The 26,110-nt window shown below is 47.4% G+C and overlaps 3 protein-coding genes across 3 annotated transcripts; 1 reads left to right on the forward strand and 2 right to left on the reverse strand.

Moving 5' to 3' along the window:
• Positions 1–32: 32 nt before the first annotated feature.
• On the reverse strand, positions 33–9,071 carry LOC128300678 (uncharacterized). The gene is made up of 8 exons (XM_053036833.1): positions 8,838–9,071; positions 5,986–6,481; positions 5,546–5,916; positions 4,805–5,474; positions 1,637–1,939; positions 1,343–1,570; positions 1,049–1,264; positions 33–976 (listed from the first exon to the last, which is right to left on the reverse strand). The coding sequence occupies exons 1-8, from the start codon at positions 9,069–9,071 to the stop codon at positions 66–68; spliced, it is 3,429 nt and encodes a 1,142-aa protein (XP_052892793.1). The 3' UTR covers positions 33–65.
• A 4,646-nt stretch (positions 9,072–13,717) lies between these two features.
• LOC128301130 (chondroitin sulfate proteoglycan 4) lies at positions 13,718–24,084 on the forward strand. The gene is made up of 10 exons (XM_053037460.1): positions 13,718–13,796; positions 16,196–16,392; positions 16,461–16,691; positions 16,754–17,155; positions 17,243–18,501; positions 18,562–18,721; positions 18,790–20,328; positions 20,391–20,691; positions 20,769–21,134; positions 21,207–24,084. Exons 1-10 carry the CDS (start codon positions 13,718–13,720, stop codon positions 23,855–23,857), a joined length of 7,185 nt encoding a protein of 2,394 aa, XP_052893420.1. The 3' UTR covers positions 23,858–24,084.
• A 218-nt stretch (positions 24,085–24,302) lies between these two features.
• LOC128301131 (uncharacterized) lies at positions 24,303–26,110 on the reverse strand. The gene is made up of 3 exons (XM_053037461.1): positions 25,790–26,110; positions 25,655–25,669; positions 24,303–25,540 (listed from the first exon to the last, which is right to left on the reverse strand). The coding sequence occupies exons 1-3, from the start codon at positions 25,977–25,979 to the stop codon at positions 25,089–25,091; spliced, it is 657 nt and encodes a 218-aa protein (XP_052893421.1). The 5' UTR covers positions 25,980–26,110; the 3' UTR covers positions 24,303–25,088.

A 26,110-nucleotide genomic window follows, 5' to 3' on the forward strand; every position in this document is an offset into this window, starting at 1 on the left:
TACCAATTCGTTCCAGAGTGTATACAGTAGCATTAATTTTTATTTCGAATATAAAATATGCAGCTTTAGTTAAACTTTGGCTTTCTCATCCCGAGCATTGTGTCGCGAGTCTTTGGTTTTGCTTTCGGCTTTGGTGGCGTTAGGAAGAGGCCGACCACCTTGTAAAATATGGCCGCCAGTAGTAGGAACCCTAGTGTAACGAACCCAACCACATCAAGCATCAGGTACTGTGGCCAGGTTAGCTCGATGGCTTTGGTTTTCAGATGCTTCGCACCCTTGTGCCTTATCACGTACTCGATCCAGTGCATCGCTTCCTGCATCGGCGGTACCACATTGTCCCGGAATAGGTCCGACGCGCGTTTAGCCTGCTTCATGAACGTAGGATTGGTGAGCAGTTCGTTGATGCGCGACCCCAGCGTTATGACGTTCACTTCCTGGAAGTTCAACGTTAACGCGTAGCCGGCCTGTTCCGCCTTCAGCGCATTACGATGCTGATCACCGTAGAACGGTATGTACAGCATCGGGACACCACGATAGATGCCTTCCTGGCTGCCAAACATGCCACCGTGCGTGATGAACAGCACGACCTTCGGATGGGCGAGAATGTCGCTCTGCGGTAACCATTTCCGTACCATCACATTCTTCGGCAACCGCGCAATGTCTTCATTTTCGTACTTCCACAACACTCGCTGCTTCAGATTCCGGAACACCTCCAGAAACGCCTTCATTTTATCTTTCGGCATATCCGCACTCTTCATGTACGAGCCGAGGCTGAAGAATATGACACCCTCCTTGGCACCGTCGAGAAACTTCCTAATGTCCTCGGGTAGCTCTTTTGCGGGCTTAATGTGTGCCCCGGCCACATTTACCAAACCCGGAATGGTGGGACGTGGTGGTGACGTTGACAGGTGACTGTTTACCAATATGACGGAGATGGACTTCTCCAGATCTTGAATCGAGGGCATCAGCTCAGGACCTAATCGGTGTTAGAAGATCGACATATCAGCAATATCACGATTGACAAAACAAGAGTACGCTTGTACTATACCTTCAATCCGCGCAAAATGTATCTGGGCCAGCTTGTTCTGCTGGGGGATGTAGTAGAATTGGCGTATCAGCAGATCAACAAGCGAAATCCAAAAATTGTAACAACGCTGAGAGAATGTCATATCGTCGGATAGCAGTAGCACCGGATGCGGTACAAATGACCATGGCGTGACGAGCCCCATAGCTTGATCAATATGATTAGCGTGACCCAGTGTACCTTAAAAAAAAACCACATGAAACGGAATTGTTTAACATACTTCAGAAGCGAGCTCCTTCCTTGCTAGATTCCGCTTACAGAGTGTCACAATCGGTGCCCGATACTTGTGGGCAAACATCAGGAATGCCTCCTGGTAGAATTGCTCCGAGACGATCACATCAAAATCGGTATCATCCTGCTCGATAAACTGTTGTACGTTTTCGTTCTCCAGTGCGTACTGTGTCGTCGAGAGGCCCACCCGCCAGTAAAGGAACAGATTGTTCAGATCACTGTTGTACTTCGATTCGTATATGTCCGACACGGGAACTGCAATTGAACGAGCAGATACAACATTACACTACCGGGAATTCTCAATGGGCGAGGAATACTTACAGTAGTACGGTATGTCATAAGGTGGATCGATCAGTACTTCGGTATAGTTTCGATGGGGTTCCTTCATGGCGAAGTTAGTGATGGCCGTTACTTCGTGCCCTCGGGATAGCAATTCCTTTACGAAATGTTCTATCCATAGCCAGTGGGATGGAGCTGGAAAGGGCACCAGGAACAGTATCTTGCCACATTCGGCATGCGGACAGAGGGCGGTAAATGCAAATGCGCTACCGATGATGTAGGACAGTATACGGAAATGCTGTGGGAGTAGACGAGAGTCAAACACTGCACACAGTGAATACATAAATCAGCCTAGTTACGAGCTCGTCAGTGCGAATGACTGCTGCAATCGGGAACAGATATTGCAGCAGTGGAACAAGATGCTACCGGATGTTGATGAATTTATGAGCTGGATTGTATTACAACATGTAATAGCAAGTAGGTACAACACTTCTATAAGCTATCGATCCATGGTAGTAGACAGAGCTTGTCGTTTCAGATTTGATTGGACAATCTGCTGCAAATACACACTCGAGAAAACAGATCAGCCCATCTAGGCCTTGCTCGCCAACGTGCCAAAATCCACACATCTTGGCAACTAGCCAGTACCTTTGACCAAACATTCCTTTACCGCACCCCATCAATAGTTCCATTGGCAATTAGTTCTGGCAGTAGAAAAAATTAACTAAAGCTGGTACGGAACTCGGGTAGGGTTGGGTAACTCATTAGATTCGTATGAACTTGAGCGAACTGGTTCGTTTGTTGTTGAAGAACTGAACGAACGGTATAGTTCTTTCGCTCTTTTGGCTCTAATTCCTTATCTCGATCATATAGTTCACTCGATCCACTATAATTCCTATAAGTCACTCAATAAATGTTCCTATACTCAGAGGGTAGTTCGCTCAACCTGCCGTTCCAGATCGCTCCACCTACGTTACATTCGAGGATAGGTTACGAACGAATTTCGTTCCTTCACCTACAAAGAACTGATCGAACTGAACAGGTTTACTTCGGATGACGCAACTCTAAATTCAGTGGGGGATTATCCTCATATCATTACGGTTGGCACAGTTGCGTGTAATAAAACCGAGTCAGAATGGTTCGGGTCAGTTTTCGGTTGTTTACTTCGGACTCACACTTGTCCCCCCCGTATACCATCCGGCGGATGTATTCCACCATCCACTGGAATAGACACAGCACGAAAGGAAGGCGATGGCCTACATTTACTGCCCCAACGCCGCCATTAAACTATTTTTAATCGTCCAAAACTCGTAAGAATCGGGCAAGTGTATCTTTGCTACATCTTCACCGCACCGCATTCAATAACCGTACCGCAACTGTGGCGAGTGGCATCTTTAGCGGCCACTTTATTTGGGGTACCGATTCCCGCCCCAGTGACGGTGGTGCAACGCGAAATCAAAATCAAAATCGCAACAAAAACAAATAAAGCATACCGGCATCATAATCAAAATAGGGAAAAGCGAAAACAAAATAGAAGAACCTTAGAAGCGATAATACGGCACGGGTGTGGGGATCGTTCGCCTAAAAATATTCGTAATGTTTACCAGAGAAGCCCACGCGCCCCGTGTCTCCGGCTACCCGTACGGCGCCGCATGAACTTGGCACTTGGAACGCCTGTTCAGGGCGTTCCTATTTATAGTGGGAATTGAAAAATGCTTCGCCAAACCCGCACACCGCACAGCAGTGTTTTGCTGCGGTGTGTGGCAGTTAGGGTACCAGCGTTTCCGAGCGCCAAGCGTCCTCAACTCGTTTACCGATTCGATCTAGCCGCGGCTCCAACCGCGCGGGATCGCATTGATTATTTACTGCCTTATCATCACCATTGTGACGAGTTCCGATATGTGTTGTAATTGCATGTATGGGTGTCGAGTGTATTTGATTGGGGGAGCAGGGTACCTTCGAGATATTACCAGCTCCCGGTAAGCGTAAATTCGTAGGTCAATTTAATGTCAACATTTTGAAGCACGGGGCTACCTATTAAGCAGCGCAACCAATTCGCGTAGCCAACCGACGGGGAAATTGCTTACCATTTTCGATTTGCAAACTTATTTCACCTCTGCGCCTGGTCCCAGCCGCACACCTGGCAGCCCCGCACACACGTTTCGGACGTAAACCGATCGTTAAAACAGAGACAAAACCTCACTTCACGTGTCCGCCGATGATGATCGTTTGCACAGCAGGGAAGATTTTACTGCTGGGTACTGCTGGGTGGTAGCAACGTGTGGCGGGATGAAGGGGGAGATGAATTTTTGGGAAGATATTTTGTTTTTTGGGGCACTCGTTCATCCGTTATGCAATGTGGCCCCGTTGCAGTCGAGTCTCATTGCACACCTTGATTAACGGCTTGATCACGAAGCAATGGTTGATAATCAGCGGGCTGTTGATGCGTGCAGCGCGAGAAACCACTTATCTTTGGCCGTTACAATCCGGATGGACCGTGTCCGTCCGATCGACCGTGCGAGGATTCGTGGTGAATAAATAGATTCGAACCACGGCAGGGGACGCCTGTTCCACGTGTCACACGCTTACGGATCGGTGGCGGTGTGTGCGAACCGCGACTCGTACACTGTTCCAAATTTTTTCGATCCTTCTCGGCTGTTGGCCGTACCGTTACTGGGAAGCCCGGATCGACCGCCGGATGGATGCAGCTGCTGCGCGTAGTATTCTAGCGCTAAATCGCGTATCGTGCTGATGGCCGCGCACATCGAGAGAATGCCCGAGAGAGGGCGAGAGAGAACGAGAGCAAGCGAGCAAAAGCAGTCGAACGTGAGCAATGAACGCATCGCGCGCGCGGATGCAATCCATCTCGAGAAACACACCACCCCCCGAGAGACGCGGGTAACCACGTCGAGCATGATGCTAAGCGGTACGGCATGGCTTACTGATAAATTATGCACAGTCAACCTGACAAGGGTTTTCTTCGATTATCGCATACAACAGCATAGGGTTGAAACGGGGTTGTGGAAATGTATTTTCACTCACACATCAGCACATTTTATTTGTATCCGACCAATGCCTCGGTAAACACACGACCATTATCGGAGAGGGGGGTAGCTTATCTGGCTAACGCAAGTCGCTCTTGAACTACTCCAAAATTCGGTCACTTGACTTTGACTTTGGTTGCACGGTGTGGTTTTATCAGTGCCATACCACTGCGCAGCAGTGTCTTCACCGACCAAACCACCGTCGCAACCGCCAGCAAGGTCAATGACAAGATGTCTAACAGCAGATACCGATACCAGGGCATATGCACAGCGGCTGACTTCAGATGTGTTGCTCCGCGGTGTCGTATCACGTATTCGATCCAGAACGCTGCCTCCTCGAGCGGATCGGTTGGATTATCGCGGAAGATGGCCGACAATCGGTTGACGTTTTGCTGGAACTCCGCACCCTGCACTATCCGCTCAATCTTCGACCGGAAGTCCTCCACCGTAACGTTGATAATCTGAAGTGTTAGCCCGATGCCGGCACGTTCAAATTTGAGCGCATTACGGTGCTGATCGCCGTAGAACGGTACGAACAGTATCGGGCGGGCCCAGTAGATGGACTCTTGCGTGCCGAAAATTCCCCCGTGAGACACAAACAGCTTCACGTTGGGATGCGCCAGGACGTCATTCTGTGGGAGCCACTGTTGCAGCAGCACGTTCGGCGGTAGGTTCGGGATAGTGTCCGCTTCCCATTTCCACAGGAAGTTGTACTGCGCCAGTGCACGGAACAGGGCCAGAAACACTTGTAGAGTTTCCGGTGGCATTCCGGAACTTCTCAGGAAGGTGCCGAAGTTGATGTAGATCACACCGTTGTGAGATGAATCGAGAAACTCCTGTGAAATTAACAAGCGAGATTTTCACTAACGTTTTGTTGCAGATACCGCTGAACTTCGGGCACAAGTACCTTCACAACGGGAGGAAGTGGTTTTGGTGCCCGAATGTGAACACCGGCAATGTCGATCATTCCGTTGATGTGTGGTCTGGGTCGTGAGGAGATGATGTGGTTGTTCACAAGCACCACACTGACGTTCCGCTCGAGATCCTCCAGCGAGGGTAACACCTCGGTGGCTCCAAAATACTTCAACGCTAACTTTGTCTGCTCCGGTAGATAGTGGAACTTACGGTTAAATGCGTCCCACACCGATAGGAACGCGTTGTACGCCCTTTCCGCGATGGACATTCGATCGTCGTACTGGAGCATAAAGTGTGGTACGAACGACCAAGGAGTTATCAATCCAAACGCACGATCTATGTAGTCCGTATGGCCAAGCGTATCTGTACGCGAGCAGGAGGTTATGATTAAGGTGATGACCAATCATTTCCAGATACAACATGCATACTCACTGATAGTGACGACCGGAACTTGATACTTGTGAGCGAACATCAGGAAGCTTTCTTGTACAAACTGCTCCGCAATTAGAAGATCAAACGCGAGTCCTTCGAACGTTAAAAACTTCTTCACGTTTGCACTTTCAAATGCGTGCTCTGCCGTCTCCAGACCAAGCTTCCACAGGATTGACATCTTGAAGAACGGATCAGCGAACGATTGTGACTTGTAGTACACCTCCATCGGCAACCCGTTCGCTTCAAAGTCGTACACGGGATCAATCAGAACCTCGCGATATCGCTCCGTTTGGTTGGTGCCATCCCTTCGCAACGGGTAGCTGGTGATGGCCGTCAGTTCGTGACCTCGCCTCAGCAGCTCGTGTACGATGTGCTCGAACATAAGCCAGTGGCTCTTACCAGGAAAGGCCGAAACAAGCAGAATTTTCGCTGCGTCCCGTGTCGGTAACCAAGCAAACACGCCGAAGACGGCCACCACCAACAAAGCGGACCATCTCTGCAGAGTGGGAACAAATGGGAATGAACTAGTTGAAATGCTTAAATTGCACAGCTATTCTTACCATTTTCAGAGCACTCTGCGGCACACTATAGCGTTACGACTGCGAAGACGATCGAAGGGCTTCTAATTGTAAAGATCGTTGACGATCTCGATTGTCATGTTCGTCGCTACAGCGTTCACGGTGTATGAGGGTTGCATGTATTGGTGTACGCATTTGTTACGAATTCCATCGAGCTGAACCGGCTACAAACCGAAGGTTGGAGAAGATTGCGAAGAGAAAACAGCTGATAAATGGGATTAACACGGACGAATGAAGAAATTTTCCCGCTGGTAGGTGATGGTAAAAACCGCACTGCACTGTAACGCTATAACTGCCAGACAGCGGAGTTAATGAACGAAGCAAGAGATGAAGAAAACTATCGATTGGCTATGTGTGTTGGTTATGTTTTGATGAGCATATAGAGAGATAGAGGGGGTAGAAACAGGAGGAAGGTAGAAAAATGCCGACAGACCGTATATTTACACAGCCTGCAAGGGATGCTGTGTGTTGTCGGACCAAATTCAACCAGACAGGTACAGGTGTTTAAAACATTGATTGGAACATTGGTAACCAAATCGATGAAGTAACCATAGCAACCACAACAAGTACGCTCGGGCTTAGAATGCGATTGTTGGTGATCACGGTGTTAATTACAATCAACAACCATTTTTATTACTTAGCGACGACACTCCGCTTCAGAAGATCCTGTGTCTGCGCTGAGCACCCTTATCTACCCCACCAATTAGGCTCGCGATAAGTCAATTGGCACGCTGCTTGAAAAGCCGCTTTTCCGACCGGAATGCAATTTTCAGCTCTTCTCTCGATGAGTGCGCGTGGTGATCGTTCTTCTCGCGAGCGGGCGTGTGCTCGCAATTGCTCTGCGTCGGAACGAGGGACCGCACCGGGAGTTCTTTCGTGTTCTGTCCTCTCAGGGAGTGGCCTTCCTCATTCGTAACGGATCTTTCAAACGAAACGGATGCCATCTGGCAGCGTGACGGCGCGGTTCCCTTGCGCGCGATTTCGTACGGCCCAGCAGCAGTGAAACCTCACGCAGTTGAGTCCAGCATCGGTGGTAAAAAGCGGTGTTTTGTGATTCTTGTTTTATATTTTCTTCCCAAACCAAAAAAAATAACAGTGTCTTTTTTCGCATCACACACATGTCGAGCCGGTATTCCGGCAGTGGAGGATAGATCTTGACGCGTGTTGTGCGCACGAGCGCCCGGCGGTGTGTGTGTGTGCTACGCCGATTTTTATGAATTAAGCAACATGCGCGGAAAAAGAAACACCGAAACGGAGCAACTACACACGAACAACAACAACAACAAAAAACGCATCCTCTCCTCCGTTACGGTGTCGACAGTAATAAGGAAAATATAAACAGACGTTTTCGGCACAAGCGTACGTCCCGTCGCGCTGCAGACGGCGTCGGAAAATTCGGCGGTGAAAAGTGTGGTTAGGATTCACACGCACGACCCGACCAAGTAGATCACGCCCGGTGGCGGGTGGGCGCAGGACTGGGTGTTGGAGTGATGCTTAAAAATTAAGTGGAAAACAGCGGTGAAGAAAATGGTGTGCTTACGGAATTTATTTTTGTCACCGCCGCACGAAACCGCCGGGCCCAGGAGTTGCAATGAGGGATTTTCCACTTTTTCTCCCCCTTCGTGTGTGTGTGTGTGTGTAGGTGCGTGTATGTGCGAGAGGACGATGACGAAGTCGTGCGGTGGGATCAGTTGTGTTTCGGGCGGCCTAACATACGGACGGTTTATTTGGAGGCGATCGTAACAGGAAGCAAAAAAAGGAGCGCTTTTCCTTTCGATTTGTGTTGAGTTTTTCTTTTGGAAAATTGGTGCACAACGCAACTAACCACAAAGTAGTTTTTTTAAGGTGATTATCTAATTTTAAAATAAAGGTGTTGCTATAAGTTTTCCGTTTGTGGTGACGATCAGAACACGCGGCTCCTTGTGGAATGGTTTTGCAATCCCTGTGCCAAGCGAACGGGACGAATCAAGTCCACAAAGGAAGCAAGAACGAAAGGAAGACGTTCCTTGGTGTCGCGTCTTGGTGCAGTGAAGCGTGCGGCGTGTTCAAGTGAGTCACCGTACCGCGTGATGATTCACGGTGGTGACAATCACGATCGTTGCCGACAGGCATGGCGGCACTTTGCCCGGTACGTCACACGTTTGTTTCGGTCGTGAAAAGTGTGCGGTGTGCGATGTGTACGGTTTTACAGTGAAAAGTAGTGTTGTTTTTCTCGCTCCTTCGGCACAGTGATGCGACGAAGGTGGTGTGTACTGGGAGTGTAATATTTTATACCGTCAAGTCAGCTATATCATAAGTCAACCCGGGACCTGCTACGGTTCCTGGTGAGGAAAATTGGTGAATTTTGGTACGGTTGTACGCCTTCCAGTGTAGTGTGCCCGAAGGAACGTGCCCGTACACGGTCCATGCCGGCAGGCAACCGAACGGATAGAAGCATGTATTTATAGCCGACCGTATATGACGAAGGGCCAACCATGACAAACTGCCACCGACGCCACCCGCCGCCATCAGTCACCAGTGGGGCGGTTTGTTCTCTCTCCCTCTTTAGCTCCTCCGCTTTGTCGTGATCAGGGTGCCCCCGGTGATGTAGCCGCTACTCCGGCAAGAAGATCATTATCGCAATTTCTTCTTCCATCGCGCAAACCAAGTCGGATATGACAGATGCGGGACCAAGAATTTGCCGGATGCACACCACATATCGCAGTATCAGAGGCGGTTTATTAAAATCCGCATTCGTCTTTTTGCGTGCTCTTCGTGTCATTCTTGGTAGACGGTCCAAATGGATCGGTATGGATACGGTTCTGTTAAATCTGTAACCCATGGCTGCTTATTTTGCTGCAGTTTGAGTTGTCTGACACGATCCCACTTCCTTCGGACGATTGCACAACTCCGCACGCACGCAGGAAACGCCACGTCTTGTCAATCGTCAACCGTAACCGTAATGGCGTGCTGCAACTGCTGCAACAACCAATGTCTTGAAGCAAACGAATTGAGGTACAATTTTGGAGTTGCGGACAAGGAAATGCACACGGCATACATGTTCCATTTCAAGCGCACCAAGCCACCAATAGAGTAAAGTCAGTTGTCGGAAGCGTCAGCAATGAAGTACGGATGAGATTGTTGCCAAACCCAAACAGTTCTAACGCAGCACCACGCATAGAGCCAGAGACGTTCTTCACGCACGTCATGATGTTTCCCCCTCCTTGCGGAAAGATTGCTTCCTGGGTTTGGAATTTTTATTTTCCCTTCAACACACCAAAACCCGCGAGGGGCAAATAAAAACAAAGAACGCACTCAACTTTACCGGTCATGCGTAACGCGGGTACGGTATTGCGCTAAACCGCCCAAGACCAGACGTGCGCGCCGGATCGTCTTCAAGATCGCTTGATTCGATGAAAATTTATTTGATCGACCTTACCGATACTTGGTTACCCACCGGCAGCGGCCCGGTTTAAAAGTGGATTAATTACTTTTGCCCACGCATTGCACACACACACCACCGACCACTTCCTTCGCGTTTTGGCGTCGAACAAATGCCACCGTCTGGGGCAGTAGAAGCTACTGCCGTCCGTCCATCTCGGCTTCACACCAATATTTTACGTTTAAAGTACGGAAATTGATTGCAATTTCACACGTCGCTGTATCGGGTGCGTGCGCGTAAGAGAACTCGCGTCAAGTGCGGCTATGTGGTTATTGAGTTGGCGGAAGTCGTAACGAAGACGATTTTGGCGTGAGTGTTTAAGTTCACTCAATGTAATGGGGCTGGACAGTATCTTACATTCTCGTCGCCTGAAGAAATGCAATCATTCGACTAAGTATCCTTTTCAAGGATTCTATTTGAACCTTATTTAGTTTCTACTTAAACTCGTACGTTTGAAAAAACTATTGCATACATTCCGGGGTTTACAATGTTTAGCTATAATTTATTGTGATTTTGTGGACACTCATTGATTTTGATGATGATTGATTTTGTGTACACTCATTGTGATTCTTGACATGTTATATACATTTGAGATGTGATTTTACTGAGTTGTACCTATTGCTCACGTCGCCTGAAGGTATGCAATTAATGGATTAAGGATTCTTTTTAGGGAAACTATTTGAACCTTATTTAACTCGTGTTAAACTCGTAAGCCTTGTGTTTTGAATTAACTATTGCATTAACTTTCCCGAGTTTTATAATTGCCTAGCTGTAACTGATTGTGAATAGTACACACATTTCAAGGGGAGGCTACAAATGATCGTCACTGTCATAAAAAAAAACCTTTTTTTTGGAGGACATTCCCATTTAATGCTCTTCTTATTATGAGTCTTGACGTGTTATATCGGTTTACAAGAAGTCAAACATCGAACAACACACGCACTTTTAAAAGCATCCAGCGCAGCTGTATGCTACTCATACACAACCGTGTAGGTTGTTGAAACCCTATACGTCAACCATGTTCGGTGTTCTGTTTCGGTTTGAACAGGAACAATACCTCTCAACACCCGCTGCTGCTGCTGCTGCTGGTGCTGCTTAAGCCGTTAGTCATTTTCGTCCATTATTGCCGTCATTTAATCCTGCAGGATCGGTAATTTATGGCTAATTAAATGAAGCTGCTAAAATTAATGGGTTCCACGGAAGGAAGGCGCTTGAAGATCGTCGCCCGTCATACGAGCACAAAACACCTCAACAAAACACACATATTATACTGTCATCATCCGGCCCCGATCGTGAAAGAACGGGGGAAAAGACCCACACGTACACACACACACGCCCAATTTATGGCAAGAGACAAGAATAGGAATTAAAATAGCTGCTGGAGTTGGAAAATTTATGGAACTCGCTATGTTTTTCCTAGTTCCCCAAAACCGTTACCTAATGGCCAGCGATTGACATTTCGTGATGAGTGTGTTCATCTTTGTCGCCGTTCGCACCGCTTCCCGATGGAAACATTGTTGTGCAATGTTGTGTTTGCATTTTCCGACTGCTCGGGCTGAACACGCACACGCCGGCTTCGGTCTGCCTGCATCCATGCACGTAGGTCGTTAATTTTTCCCTTCCTTTTTGAAACTCGTTTGAATAAAAACCACCCCTTCGGGTGGGGTAGTAACATTGTCGGCAAATGTCATCATTTTTCCTCTTTCTTCCTGAGCGCTGCGATTTTACTACTACTGTCCCCGGAATTGCGCAGCGTGGCTGCCGAGTGACAGCTTCGTCCAAAACCGGGCCTTTTCCTTCATACAGGCATCACACCCATAAACTAGCTAATTAACGTGGGATAGTGTGTAAATATAGAACTGTTGCTTTCCCGTGTGTAAGTGGATTTCCCGTTTGAATGGGCGATCGTTACGGTTCCAAATTCGAACTCTTAATCTTCTTAGCAAGACGCCTGCGTACGTACGACATTCAACGAAGGAACATCAAAGAACGTTGTCTAAACCTGGCACGATATTATACGATATGTTTGATGTGTTTCACGAAACATTCGTTTGCAATAACGCTTGCAGGCGCGGTAGGTGAATGATGCAGGCATCATCGTAAGAAAACGGTACACCACTTCACCTTATGCTGGTAATAATTAAGCAGCATAATTGCGTACTTAATCTTACAATTGTCTGGTCGGCAGTGCTTGTGTGTGACAGGTTTACCGGATTGATGACGAGTTTGTTTACCTTCCTCCGTGCGGTAAACTGGGGATCGGAAAATGCTCAACGATCCAAAGGGCACTTACGACAAACGGACGATCGACCAGACCAGGGAGAAATACGATCAATGTGCACGCTTTTAACTGTGCTGCTAAATTAAGAGGCCACCTCTTGTTTGCACCACAAACAGACAAAGAGATCCGAGCGGGAAACGGGCTGGTGTAAAATTGGAAGTTGACTCTACGAGAAATTGGCGTCGGCAAAGTGCATTTTCTCAGCTGTTCAAAAGGGAACGAACAGATGAGTGGTTGAAAAGTTGTTAGAATGGAAAAAATAGTACGTCAAAATGAGAGAAACTCCTCTTAATTTGAAAGTAGCCTGAAAGTCTGCAATGAATATACATTAGATCTTTTATTTGGTTGGAAAAGTGATCGTTGTATTACATTTTGGCTTTCAGGTTCTTAGAAAAAGTTTTCTATTCCCCGACTCGTTCTACCTAGAATATTTAAATGTTAAATATTGCCTTGCTAATATTATTGTAATTTCACTTTCGTATATTTCGAACATCCGCGTACGGTATTATAACTTTAATAATATTTCCTTTATCGAGGTTGGAAACAAAAATTTATAACCCATATCAATCTTTCCACACATCCCATTCCAATCGAAAATTTAAACCTCATTCTGTTCTACTCGAATGGCCAACAAACTGATCCTGCAGTGAAATGTAACACCCATCGCGGAGAATGTGGTGAGAAAAACATTTTTCACCGTTGCCCCTTGCGCTTAACGCCCATGGTTCGACGGAACGCAAGTGGAACGCTGGTGTGTTGCATTATCGTGCGTTGTTTGTTTGCGTTTGCCGATCAACGGATTACGATTGATGAGCAGGATTCTGGCGCAAATTTGTTTTGACCACGGTGCGACAACGCGTGATTACTGGAATGAATTAGTGGCCTCCGCTCACCCGGGTGTGGGGTTTTTCGTGTGTTCATCGGTGGAGCTGCCGGCTGCAATCAACGACGGCCACGATCGGAATGCATTTCGTCTACAGTTTTCCTGTCGTTGCATTCGGGATGCAGCTGGCGATGATGTTCTTATTAGTGTGTAGCAACAAAAAATAAAGCTGAGTGATTAAGCCGCTTGAAATTCGTTTGTGATTTTAGCCCTCTCGCAGTGCGTTGCGAAAGACGCCCGACAAATGTGTGTGAACTGCGCTGTTGATAGAAAAGTATAATGAAACAATGCAGTAGCTATGTGAAATGCGGTAAAACTTCGAATCACGGTGCGGTGAAATGTGATCGAATGGAATGCAAATGTGTGGAACGAATGGTGATCGAAGCAATGCACTAACTAGCCAGCGACTCGATCGCATTAGAAGTCATAATTTATGCCTCGGGCTAAACGACCACTAGCTCTAGCTTACCGTGGTCGCGTCCGTTAGCGTGAGGAGCCTTTTCGACCGAGGCTCAAGTTCATTATATCCCTGCTAAAGCCACTGTACCAGCACGAATCGGCCCTTGAAAATGGAACAACTGCAGCGCCGAATACGGATGTGGATATTTATCTCAATTCTTAGCCTAACGCTCATCGATGCTGCCAAGGGTAAGTGATCTACAGGGGAGGGAAAAAAACAATTGCATACTCAACGTAATCTTACGAGAACCATAATCTTGGGTTTGAATCACGGCTAAATAAGCCGCACGTGCTGCTGCAGTGCTGTCGGGACCAAGGGGGAAAAAACCTTATGCGTCAACGATCATGAAGATTGATGAATAAAGATGTCATATGGCAGGAAGATGGTTGAGTTAAGGGAAGTGAAGCCTAAACGGCGACATATGGTTTTCTCCTTCCCAATTGTATTACAGTGCACCCCACCAATTAACTCAGGCACTGTTTGTTAGCCGTAATCGATACAATGCTTACTGGGACACAATTTAAAGCTAGCTTTCCGATCAGTATGCCATTCGTTGTGCATTTTTTAAGTATTTTTAGGTTTCGATTTCCTGTTTTGGGTAATTTAGGGAGGAAAAATTGTATACCATCGTGCGAAGAGAGGGTTTGTGCCCGAAAAAGAGAAACATATGTACGTAAAAAGTATATTAAAACCCATGTCAGATGCTGACATTGAACCCAGATACCGTTTGGTGCATAAATTATGATGTCAATTATGTGGTTTTCAGGCGTTTGGGACCCGCAGGTTTGGAAATGGTGCTAAAATTTTGAGATCTTGTTCCGGATAATATGTTTGCTTATCATGCAAGAATATTTAGGGTCGAGAGAATATTTCTTCCACTTCTTCAATTCGACACTAAAGCCTGTACCAGCTATAGACCACTCGCTATCCATTTTTCTTGATTTTCATTACTCTGAAATTTGGTAGTCAGTATTGAGTTCTGGAATTGGTATTTTTTACGCTAGAATTTTGTTCTTTCAGATGTTTCCGTTTTTATCGAAAAAGAATTAGGGTCTTTAAATTAACCGATCACGTCTTTTGAATAATATTTGTTCAGCTGTATTCCATTGAGTTTCTGAGCTCCTTCAAGGACTGAATGCTAAAAATGTTCAGAAATTCCAGATTGTTCTTAACTCATGTGCTAGTCATATTCGGCAACTCTCTATTTTTTCTGAGTTCTGATAGTTTCGAGATCTCGGACAGCCAGTTCCAGCAATACGCTTTATCATGGAAATCCCCAAAGTTGTTCTGTTAAAAATCATCCAGCAAGCGCATATGCTTATCATTTAATCCATCAAATACGTTTCCATTTCCCCATAAAAACTCTCAACATAAACACGTCAATCTTCGGCACCATTTTACAGTGCAAACAGAAATATTAAGTCCATTTCTATCCGTTGAAAGACGAAAGCACTCTCATCTAGCGCTATTAGCAGGACGGCATAAATCATCCAGTGCCTGGGGACTGCTTGAGAAGCTGAACAGAATGACGGCCGCCGCGGTCGGGACGTCCGTCAGCAGTTCATATCGATTGACGAATATTGACAATAACGCACTACGAGACTATGCGCCAGCCAGAAACAAAAACAAAGCACCACGGCAGCGCATCAAGGGTGCCGTAGCGGAATTTATAAACATTGTCGGCTGTACAGCACTTAAGGCGCGGCAGGCGAAATCCCCCAATTCAAGGCCGCAACAGTTCCATCACGCAGTGGCAGCGAGCTGGGAAGGAGACTATGAAGCGCACTAAACGTGCTCAATTGTTTTAAGACAAATACGGTAGCAGTTGTTCCCCTTCCCGGACGGATTTAGGGAAAGGGGACGCACACTGGTGCGTGTCATGTCCAACATTTCCAATAGTTTCGATCCCCAGACACGCAATGCAGTGCATGCTAGATCCCTAACAACCGATCGTGACGCAAGCTCATACAGCGCGGGGATTCGAAGCAGTTGTTTGAGCCGCTAGGATCGCGCATTGAACGACATTTAAAATAGATGTCGACACATTTTTGACCGTACAATAGATTTTTGTTTTGTTTTCCTAGACAAGCGTGTAATGGAACGGCATGTTCGCATTGTCACATGGGAGGTTGATTTGTGTGAGGCGAGCATTTGCTTCCAATGCGTTCGGTCCTGCAAAGTCACGTCCCGGCTCGGCAAACCGTAAGGGTCGTTTCACATCCTGACCTAGCACAAACTGTCACGTTATGTGTGCTCTATCAATTCGAACCTTCATTCCATCGCACCGCAACCGGCTGAGTGTTTTTCACAGTTTTCACAACATTTTCCCGCGCGGAGTGCGATGAAAAATATATATCGAACGGTGGAAGCTGTTGAGCGGCTTTTTCACACCCTTCCATTTGTAATGCGTGCGGTGCTGCCTGAGCAGTCACGTGTGCTGCGTGTGCGTGGCGCATTGTGCGAATGTTGATCGTGACGACCCGGTCGCCGATCGTTACTTCTTGGTTGTATAAATTAATCATCCATTTTTTTTTCCTTTTCTTCTCATTATACTAAACCTTTCATCACCTCCCGTGGCGGCTGGCAGTGTCATTCTATGGCGCCAGCCACATCACGGTACCCATGCAGGAATCCAAAATGTCTACCAACATTCGGTTGCGATTCCGCACCCGGCAAGACAATGCGCTCATGCTGCTGACGACGGGACGCACCGACTATGCGCTGCTCAGTATCGATGGTGGAAAAATTAGGTTTAGCTTCAAGATAGATGACTATCAGACGGATGTAAGTTTCGTTCACCGCTACTCCGCGAATAACATGAAAGTAATCTTAACGCATCGCTTCCTTTGCAGCTCTGGTCACCGGTGACGCTAAAGCTGAACGATCTCCAATGGCATGACATTTCAATTTCTCGCTATGCCGCCAATTTGACGCTTCAGATCGATGAGTACTTTGCCACAAAGACGCTGCCACCGAAGGTGATGGAACTGAACGTACACATGGGTGTACAGGTGGGCGGTAAAGGTGACTACAATGAACCGTACTTGAGTGCTCTGCCAAATTTTCGTGGTTGCATCGCTGATGTAAGTTTGTGGATCGGTGTCCTCAAGCGTAGGAATACCTCAAGAATGTCTCTTATTTGCAGGTGTTTTACAATAACATTAACGTCTTTAAACGTGCACGTGAGGGAACAGGGCATCCCACCGCACACGATGTCTCGTGGATATGTTCGCCGGAGTTCGATGCAGATCTGGACGTGCCAATAAGCTTCCTCGACGACGACAGCTACAGTGTACTGAGCAAATCAACCTCAAAGTCGGGCGATCGATGGAACTTTGAGTTCCGTACGATCGAACCGTTCGGCACACTGCTTAGTAACATTCCACGTTCGACCAAGCACGACTACATGATGCTGCAGATCGTACAAAGCAAGTTGCGGCTGCTGGTGGGCAAGGGATCGAACGCAGTTGAATTGATTCCGGATCGGAACGTTTCCGATGGCAAATGGCATAACGTGTCGATTACGTACAGCCCCATGCTGGTCGATGTGAGTGAAACATATTAAATTTCCACCGGATTTGCTTGTGGTCGAATTACGATGCAACGTTCTATTTTAATTTTCCCACCCAATTAGATAATGGTCGACGAAACGAGCCACAGTGCAACGTTCGCTAACGGGAGCAGTCAGGTTATCGAGCTGGAGGAAGACTTTTATATCGGCGGTCTCGATGCCGAACGGCACCGGAAAGCATCGATGAAATTGATCCGCGAAACCGAATCCAGCTTTAAAGGGTGCATCCGTAACGTCATCCTGGACGATCAGGATGTCGGATTTCCCAACTTCAAAGTCACGCACCACGTTACGGTCGACTGTGTGTGGAAGTATCCGTGCATCGAAAAGCAACCCTGCATCATTAGCTCGCAGTGTCAGCATCAGGGAATTGAAGACTTCATCTGCTACTGCGATCAGGCGTACTGCATCAAGGCGGACTATGGGGACAAGTACAAAATTTTCACCCGCTCCATGTCACGAGTGGAGCTGGAACTGTTGGAAATTAATCCGATGGAAGTGATGGAGGGGGGCATTGCGTTTCTTTCGCGGGAGTTTATTAGCGTACTGTTCGACTATCCTGAGATGGGCATAAAGGAAGCATCGATTATATTCCACATCGTACAGCCACCGAAACATGGTCGGGTGACCATTTCTTCCTACGGCCCGGAAAGCAACGGAACGGTAACGCAGACGAAGTTTTTCTCCCACATCGATCTCAGCACGGACAAGGTGAAGTACACGCACAACGGTGACGAACACGCGACCGATCACATGACGATCGATATGCAGCTGATGTCGGTTACGCGCGAATCGAAACACCCAGACATCTCTGGAAAGCACCGTTTTGTGCTGCACGTTAATGTGACCCCGGTTAATGATCCGCCGGTACTGCAGCTACCACCGAATAGACACATCCGTATCACACAGGGCATTCCCAAGGCTATCGGTACCGATGTGCTGAACGCGGACGATCCGGACAGTCCACCGGAGTCACTCATCTACACCATACTGATGAGCCCCAACTCGGAAGCACAGCAGGGCCGCGTGGAGGTGAACGGTAAAGCCGTCACGACCTTCTCTCAGTCGGACATCAATGCAGGCAGCGTAACGTACGTCATCAACACGAAAGGATCCGAGGATTCTCACTTCGATCTGACGGTACAGGTGTCCGATGGGATGGAAACAAGCCCGGCCAGCTCCGTCCGTGTGTCCGTACTGCCGCTCCAGTTACGGATGATCAACAACACGGGGTTGGTGCTGATACACAAGTCGGCTGCCTCGATAACACCGTACAATCTGTCATTCGTCCCGAACGCCGAGGAAGAGAACGTGGACATGAAGTGAGTATGGGCAGTTGATGGTTTCCCGAAGTATGTGATCTAAGCTTGATCTTTTTTCAGATTCGATGTAGTGCAATCACCTTTGTACGGGAACCTTCAGAAGCTACGTACGGTGGATTCGTCCTGGGTGAATGTCGACTCCTTTACCAGCAGTCAGGTGATGTTGGGACAGATCCGTTACCTTCACGTTACAGACTTTCCACAGCACGATGAGTTCAAGGTAAGCTCATAGAACCCTTAAACAAGAGCTTGTTTCTAGAGCAGCTAGATAATTTCTTCACCTTGCAGTTCACGGTATCGCTAGGACCGGTCACTACACCGACGTACGATTTTCGGATCTCTTTCACCAAGCTGCGCATTGGCATGATCCGGCAGACCAACATGCACATCAACACCAAAGAGAACACAATACGGGCGGACTTTCTCTTCCATCAAACAATACCAGTGGTGACACTGTCCCGTAATGTTATCTACACCGTCGTTACGGCACCAAAGTTTGGCGTTATTTTCGTCGAGGGTCATCCACAAACGGCCCGGCCGGGGCACTCGTTCACGCAGCACGAGATCGATAAGAATCTCATCAAATATCGCACGTATCAGTCGTCGTACGGCAGCTTCATCGATACGTTCGAGTTCGTTGTGTCGGTTCCCGAGTGTGAGGATGTGCAGGGAAAGATCGATTTTATCTACACACCGCCGGACTACCTGGCAAAGCAGATCGTATACCAGAAGCGGGAAAAGTTGTACGTGCACGAGGGAAACAAAACGGCCCTGTCGAGGACGAACTTTGAGGTGTACTTTAACAAGTTTAACTTCCTCTCGTTCAATCTTACCCATCATCCAAAGCACGGGAAGATCTGTTTGATAAATCCGCGCACCTTTGAGGCGAAAGATATTGCCACCTTTACGCTGCAAGATTTGTTTCTCGGCGATATACACTACTGTCACGATGATTCCGAGTCAACGCGCGATAGCTTCCGGCTGTTGATCCTGTCCGACGATGAAACGGACTTCCAGTATGTGTGCGAGATACAGGTGGAGATCACGTTGCAGAACGATAATGGGCCGTATCGAGTGTTTGACAAGGTATTTCATATAGTGCGCGATGAAACGAAGCTGCTTACTGCCGGCGATTTGAAGTACGCCGATCCAGATATTGAGACACGCCCCAACGATATCGAGTACCGATCGGTGACTTGCACCAATGGGGAACTATACAAGACGGGGAAGTCCTCGGAACAGTTCACCCAGGACGATCTGGATCACGGACGGATGTTGTTCATGCACAATGGGACGGATAATGGGAAGGTCTCGTTTATCGTAACGGACGGTCTGTATGAAGTACCTGGTTCGCTAGAAATCGAAGCATCCGATCCGTTCTTGAGAGTGCGAGAGAGTAATGCTTCTATCGTGCAGGAGGGCCGTGCCGTTCTGCTCACAAGCCACGATCTGGACATCGATACTAATTTAAATGCGAAACCACAGGAGATAGAGTACCGTGTAATGGATGGACCAAACAACGGTTTGCTGAAGATGTTCGTACCGAAGTTTGATACGGGTCAGCTGCATCGGCTCAACAATGCGACAACCGCCTACAACTTCTCCCAGGCGGACATTCTAACCGATCGAATCGTTTACTGGAATCGAGATGTAGCTTCCATGGACCGGATAAAGTACCGTGTGGGCACCAAGGGTGTTTGGACGGAGGGGGAAGTGATGATCCGGATCTATCCACCAGCGTACTGGGAGCAGCTACGAATTAGACGCAATCAAACGTTGTACGTCGAGGAGTCGACCAGTGTCATTATATCCAGAGATGTGCTTGAGGTAGGTTGTGCAAGGTAATCTCAATTCTGAACGAAGCACTTTAAGGTATGTTTGTATTGCAGATAGTACATCCCAACATTTCACCGGGCGATATAACGTACCTTGTTACGACACAGCCCCAACACGGTTATCTGGAGATACAGTCGATCACCTCGGACGACGAGTATAACTCGAAGGTGTTCGACCAGTCAACGATCAATGCGGAAAAGATGTTCTACATACAGGCTGGTGTCAATCAGTCGTCCGACTTCTTCACGTTCGATGTCACCAACGGTATCACGTGGTTACGGGACCTTATGATGAAGATTGTTATCATTCCGGAACATTTGTACATCAAAACCAGTGAGATTGTTGTAGAGGAGGGTAAGTTTCGATTGATGAAAGTTGTTTGTTTGTGAAAAAGCTTTTTTACTCACCCGTATTCTATCTTCTGACTGCAGGAAAAACGGTAAAACTAGAACCTGAAGATATGATACCATATTCGGAGTATTACAATGGAAAGATCCTCGAGTATAAGATACTGGAACAGCCACTGCACGGTAGTATACGTGCCGGCAAATCCTCCAAGGTGAATCGTTTCACGCATAAGCAGCTGGAGGCGGGCGTTATCACTTACGTACACAATGGAAGCGAAAACTCGTCCGACACGATCCGATTAGTGGCGTTGAGCCGGAATAAGGAAAGTGTTCCATTTTTATTGTCGATCAGCATACTCCCAATCAACGACGAGATACCGCTGCTTGTCACTAATACCGGACTGCACATGTGGATCGGTGGAAAATCAATGATCGGAAGCAATGACTTAAGTACGCAGTGTTGTTCAACGTACTGTTGTCCATGGATGATTTCTAATTTACCTTTCTCTCCTCAATCCTCAGTGGCTCAAGACTATGATACTCCACCGGAGAATCTCACCTTCTACATCCAACAAATGTCCGGTGGTTACGTGGCGTACAAGGACAGCTATAACAAGAAAACGCATTCGTTCACGCAGCAAGACATCAACAGCAACATGGTGTACTTTATACACGATAGTAGCAACCAGAATGGCAAGGTTGTGTTCTACGTGAGTGACGATGTGCACAATACGTCGGAAAGTGTGCTGCACATCGTCACCAATCCGGTAGCACTGGAAGCGATCCGAAACGAGGTGCTTCATGTGTTTCCACTCACCAGAAAGCAGATACTGCCGGATCAGTTGTACTACAAGTGCTCCGACGACGATCGGGACGTTAAGTACGTCGTGACGGTTCCACCTCAGATGGGCCGACTTCTGTTCGAGCAGGTGGAGTTTGGTTACTCGAACGAGATTAGCGAGTTCACGCAGTACGATGTGGAGAATGGAAGAATCTTCTACGAGCACACCCACCCGATGGTGGAGCTGAAAACGAACGATTCCTTCTACTTCGATGTGACGGCACCGCTCTCGAACAGTTTGGTTGATCAGATTTTCAACATCGATGTGTCGGTATCTTCGGGAGGCTTGTTACGGTTTTTGCCCGTGCCACGGATCACCATCGAGGAAGGTGAGTCGGCTCCGATCAAGTTGGATCTCTCGAAGGTGCTAGAATACCTCGAGACGCGGGCAGGCATCGGCGCACCGGAACTCTACATTGAGGTACATCCACCGGCCCACGGATTGGTGGAGCTGGAGGACGAATCTCCCGAGGTGAATCGATTCTCGTTGAACGACTTCTACTCCAACAAGGTGATCTACAAGCACGATCATTCGGACACGGTCGAGGACAAGATTGCCCTCGCTGTGTTTCTTGTGCCCGGCCATCTGTTCCTCTGCAACATCACCATTCCAGTGACGATCAATCCCGTCAACGATCAGCCATTCCATCTGCTAACGCCATCACCACACATCTCAGTGATCGAGGGTGAAAATGAAACCATCACCTCGACGCATCTGCTCACCGAAGACGCTGATACGGATCCGCGCGACATCGTGTATGACGTGATCAGTGGCCCCAATCTGGGGGTACTGCTCAAGATTTCGGACGAGGGCTATCCGCAAGACATCATCACGTACGGCAATCAGTTCACACAGGCCGACATTAACGAGAATCGAATCATCTACACACATTCGGGTAACCCACAGTCCACTACCTTTTACTTCAAGGTATCGGACGGGAAGTTTAAGCCAGCGTACGAGATATTTAACATCAAAATTCTACCCATCACGATCCTGCCCGGGTTCAACAGTCAATCCATACTGGTGCAGCAAGGCTCTAACCTGGGTCTGCTGGAACCGAAACACGTTTCGATCGAGACAAACGTGCAGAAAGCCAGAATTATGTACAACATCACGAAAAATCCACTCGGTGGTATTATTATCTCGAACAACAAGCCTATCCTTAAGTTCACCCAACGACAGCTGGAGGATGGCAAGATTGGCTATATGCAGACGGATATGAGTCGTTCGAATGATACGTTCCAGCTGGACGCATTCATACCGGACACAACGTCCGCCTGTCTAATTGAGGTCAGCATGGTAGTGCAACCGTTCATAATCATCAACCCGATAACGATCACGCCGGGCGATCGGGTTCGGCTGAGTTCGACCTTCATCTTCGACAATCCGGCTCAGCTAAAGTTGAACCGATACAATCCCAAAATAACGATCACCCGACGTCCCAAGTACGGTCGATTGAAGAAGATTGTCCGCAGCACGGGGCTGGACTATGCTGAGCAGCAGAGCGATAAGGAAATCAGTTCCTTCACCTACAAGGAACTCAAGAGTGGCGTCATATACTACTCGGCGAGAAAGTTCAATCAGGACTTTCAATCCATCAACGATAACTTCGAGTATGTGCTGTCTACGAAAACGGCCCAACCCGGACAGGGTACGGTACCGATCGAGATATATTCTCCCTCGCATTCGCACGAAAGCGACAGTGACGTCGATATTGTCACCGCGAAGTCTGTGATCCCGCTAGACTATGTGATTGCGGTGTGTATCGCCGTCGCAGCGATCGTACTCATTCTCATCACGGTGCTATTGCTCAAGTGTCGTTCTAAAACCGTCCATAAAGGCAACGATCTGGACAAGGATAATCCACCTTCCTTGCCGCGACCGCCTGATTTTATGACACTGAACAACAGGATGTACACACCGTCCGAGAACGAGTCTCTGCCCGTTACGAACTCGTCCACCCCGTTACCGATCATCAGTAGCATTCCGCACTGCAAGGTGATCCCGATCGGTGGGCTAGACAACACACTGCAGCTCGATTCCGAAACGGACGACATGATGGATATGCATGGGGAACTGCTACCGAGCATGGGCCACGGGTATCGGTACGGGTACGGCGATGAAAACGACGAATGGAGTTCCTCCTGCGACGTAGGCCCTGATGTAAACTACTCAACGATCTCCCAACCACAGCAACATCTTTTGCTGCAACAACACCAGCAGCTGTTGCCACCACATCAACAGCAACACCTGCAGCACCAGCAAATTCTATCAACGCCACAGCTTGCCAAGGCGAATCCACTGCTACGCCGCAACCAGTATTGGGTCTGAGTGAGTGATCTCCGAGCGACAACGATAGAACTGTAACCAATTCCCACACGATTAGAGAGAGTTGTTAGCACACACTGTAAATAATGCCAAAGAATACTCACCAAATCGAAGTTATCCTGTAGGACGCAGCAGCATGATCTTAAGGATTTTATAGTAAAATTGTATAAAAAAAATAGTACACCAAACAATCATATTTATCGTAATGTTTTACATTTATATTTTCCTCTGTCTTTAAACAAATGTAAAAGCGACGGAGGGTACCTTGTAACGATAAAGCTTTGCCAATCGAAACATGTGACCACACTTAAATGAAACACATCTAGAACACCTCCCTTCAGTGAGCTAATCTAGATAGTAGCATTTGGATGGCCGATTCAAAGTTTTAGGATGAATAAAAGGACGGAATTTCTAACGTTGTTTTCTTTTCCTTAGCAGTGAGACCGAGTGCAAACATATGAAAAATAGATGCGTGACACTGAATAAACTCGTACGCTAGTTAGCTGCTGATCAAGCGAAAAACTGTGGCAATACTGATAAAACAAATTATTTCAATACGTCTTGGTGCTCTTGATCGTCGAATGTTCCTAAATCTAGCAATCTAAGAACAGGGTTCCTCAAGGAAATTCCTTTTGCGCACATCAGGAGTGCTTATGTGCTGGAGACATCCTATTCTAACAGTACGTTTTCTATCATCTCTATGCTACATCATTAGCTCTGCGTAACATCTTCTATAAGGAATGGCCTTCACATAAATCTTAAAAACTACTTCCTATTCCATCACAATACACGAACATTAACATATAAACACACACACACATCATGTTATTGCATCAGACGGGATAAAATCGTGGAACATGAAAGAGAAGTTACACCTAACGAAATTCAAAGCTAGACTAGAAATTCTACCCTTAACAGAGATGGGATAGAATTCGTTATAGAAAGTGATAAAAACAGGATTTGATTCATACGAGATTCAAGTGTAGTATTGTGGTTTCCGGCTGTTGATTGCCTGACCGTAACGATTCTCGTTCTGCTAAGAGCCCGTTTTCTTCGCACAACTGCGCCTAAAAGTATGCAATATGATGTGCTTATGATGCTACCTTTTCTGTGTTTCGATTAGAGCACATTTGATGATCTAATCGAGAGATAAGCCTGCTGCATACCTGTACGCATCCACACATATAGCAGGAAAAATGAGTATTTGGTGGTCGATTGTTCTTCGAAACCACCCTTAAAATTTCGGCTTCGGATTGTTGCTGGTCGGCGTCACGTTACATGCCGCATTATCGTACGAGTAGCTTTCGGTCGAATCTTCCGCCGGATGGCGATTGCTGATCGAGGTCATACCGGTCTGTACCGAGTTGTCTGCGTCCGTTTCTGGATAGATGCTAACCGTGGTCGATGTTTGCCTCGCAACGTTTGCACCGTTCTTCGGCGCCACCTTGGGGCTTTTGGTGTTGGGATTCTCGTGCGTGTAGCCGACGGGGGCTGGTTGGCCTGTGGTTTTGTTTTGCGGCCGCCAAAAAACTTTTTCTTTTATGGTGGGGTAGTACTTGTGTATCAGCAGTGTGATAGTGGCACCGAGAAAACATACAACCAGTATACCAAGCACCCAAACTGCTGCAACCATGGTGGAAACAGTCGGCTCCAGGCCGGACACTTTTTTATCATTCTTTAAAACCACTGTAAAATAGGAAAGTTTCAATATGAAAAAGTGCAATCAGTAAAAACAACCTGTTTGAATCCCACCAACACCACGGTGACGGCGTGCGTCATCAAACCGACACAACTACTTACCCTTGAACAGGAAATCTGTGATGATGTTGTGGAAAAGACGCAGACCAAATAGCGAGAAGCAATAGACACAGAGCAAAGTAAAAATCTTGTTAGAAATTGTAACCCTTTTCCATGATGAATTCATTCATGTCTTACTTTGGCACTTGTGGAAACAACTGTACTCGTCTTCTTCACACAGCTGGCTACAGTTAAGGCACTTTACGCCGTTCTCGTCACAGTACTCATACCGATCGCACTTACCAACGCATCCAAAGGCGAAAGGAATGGACCAAGCGGCCAATATTAGGACGGGCAGCATGATTCTTTTTGTGCAACGGGTTGCCATCTTTTAAACGTTCACTAAACACACGGGCGTTAAAGGGTGCACTTATCTTCTAGCTCGCACACGATTTCGGACAAACACTCAAAAACTATGCGCGATACAATGACTCATTCGTACACGTTGCGCCGCGCCAG

This window comes from Anopheles moucheti, chromosome 3 (genome assembly GCF_943734755.1).
Source record: "Anopheles moucheti chromosome 3, idAnoMoucSN_F20_07, whole genome shotgun sequence".
Lineage (NCBI taxonomy): Eukaryota > Metazoa > Arthropoda > Insecta > Diptera > Culicidae > Anopheles > Anopheles moucheti.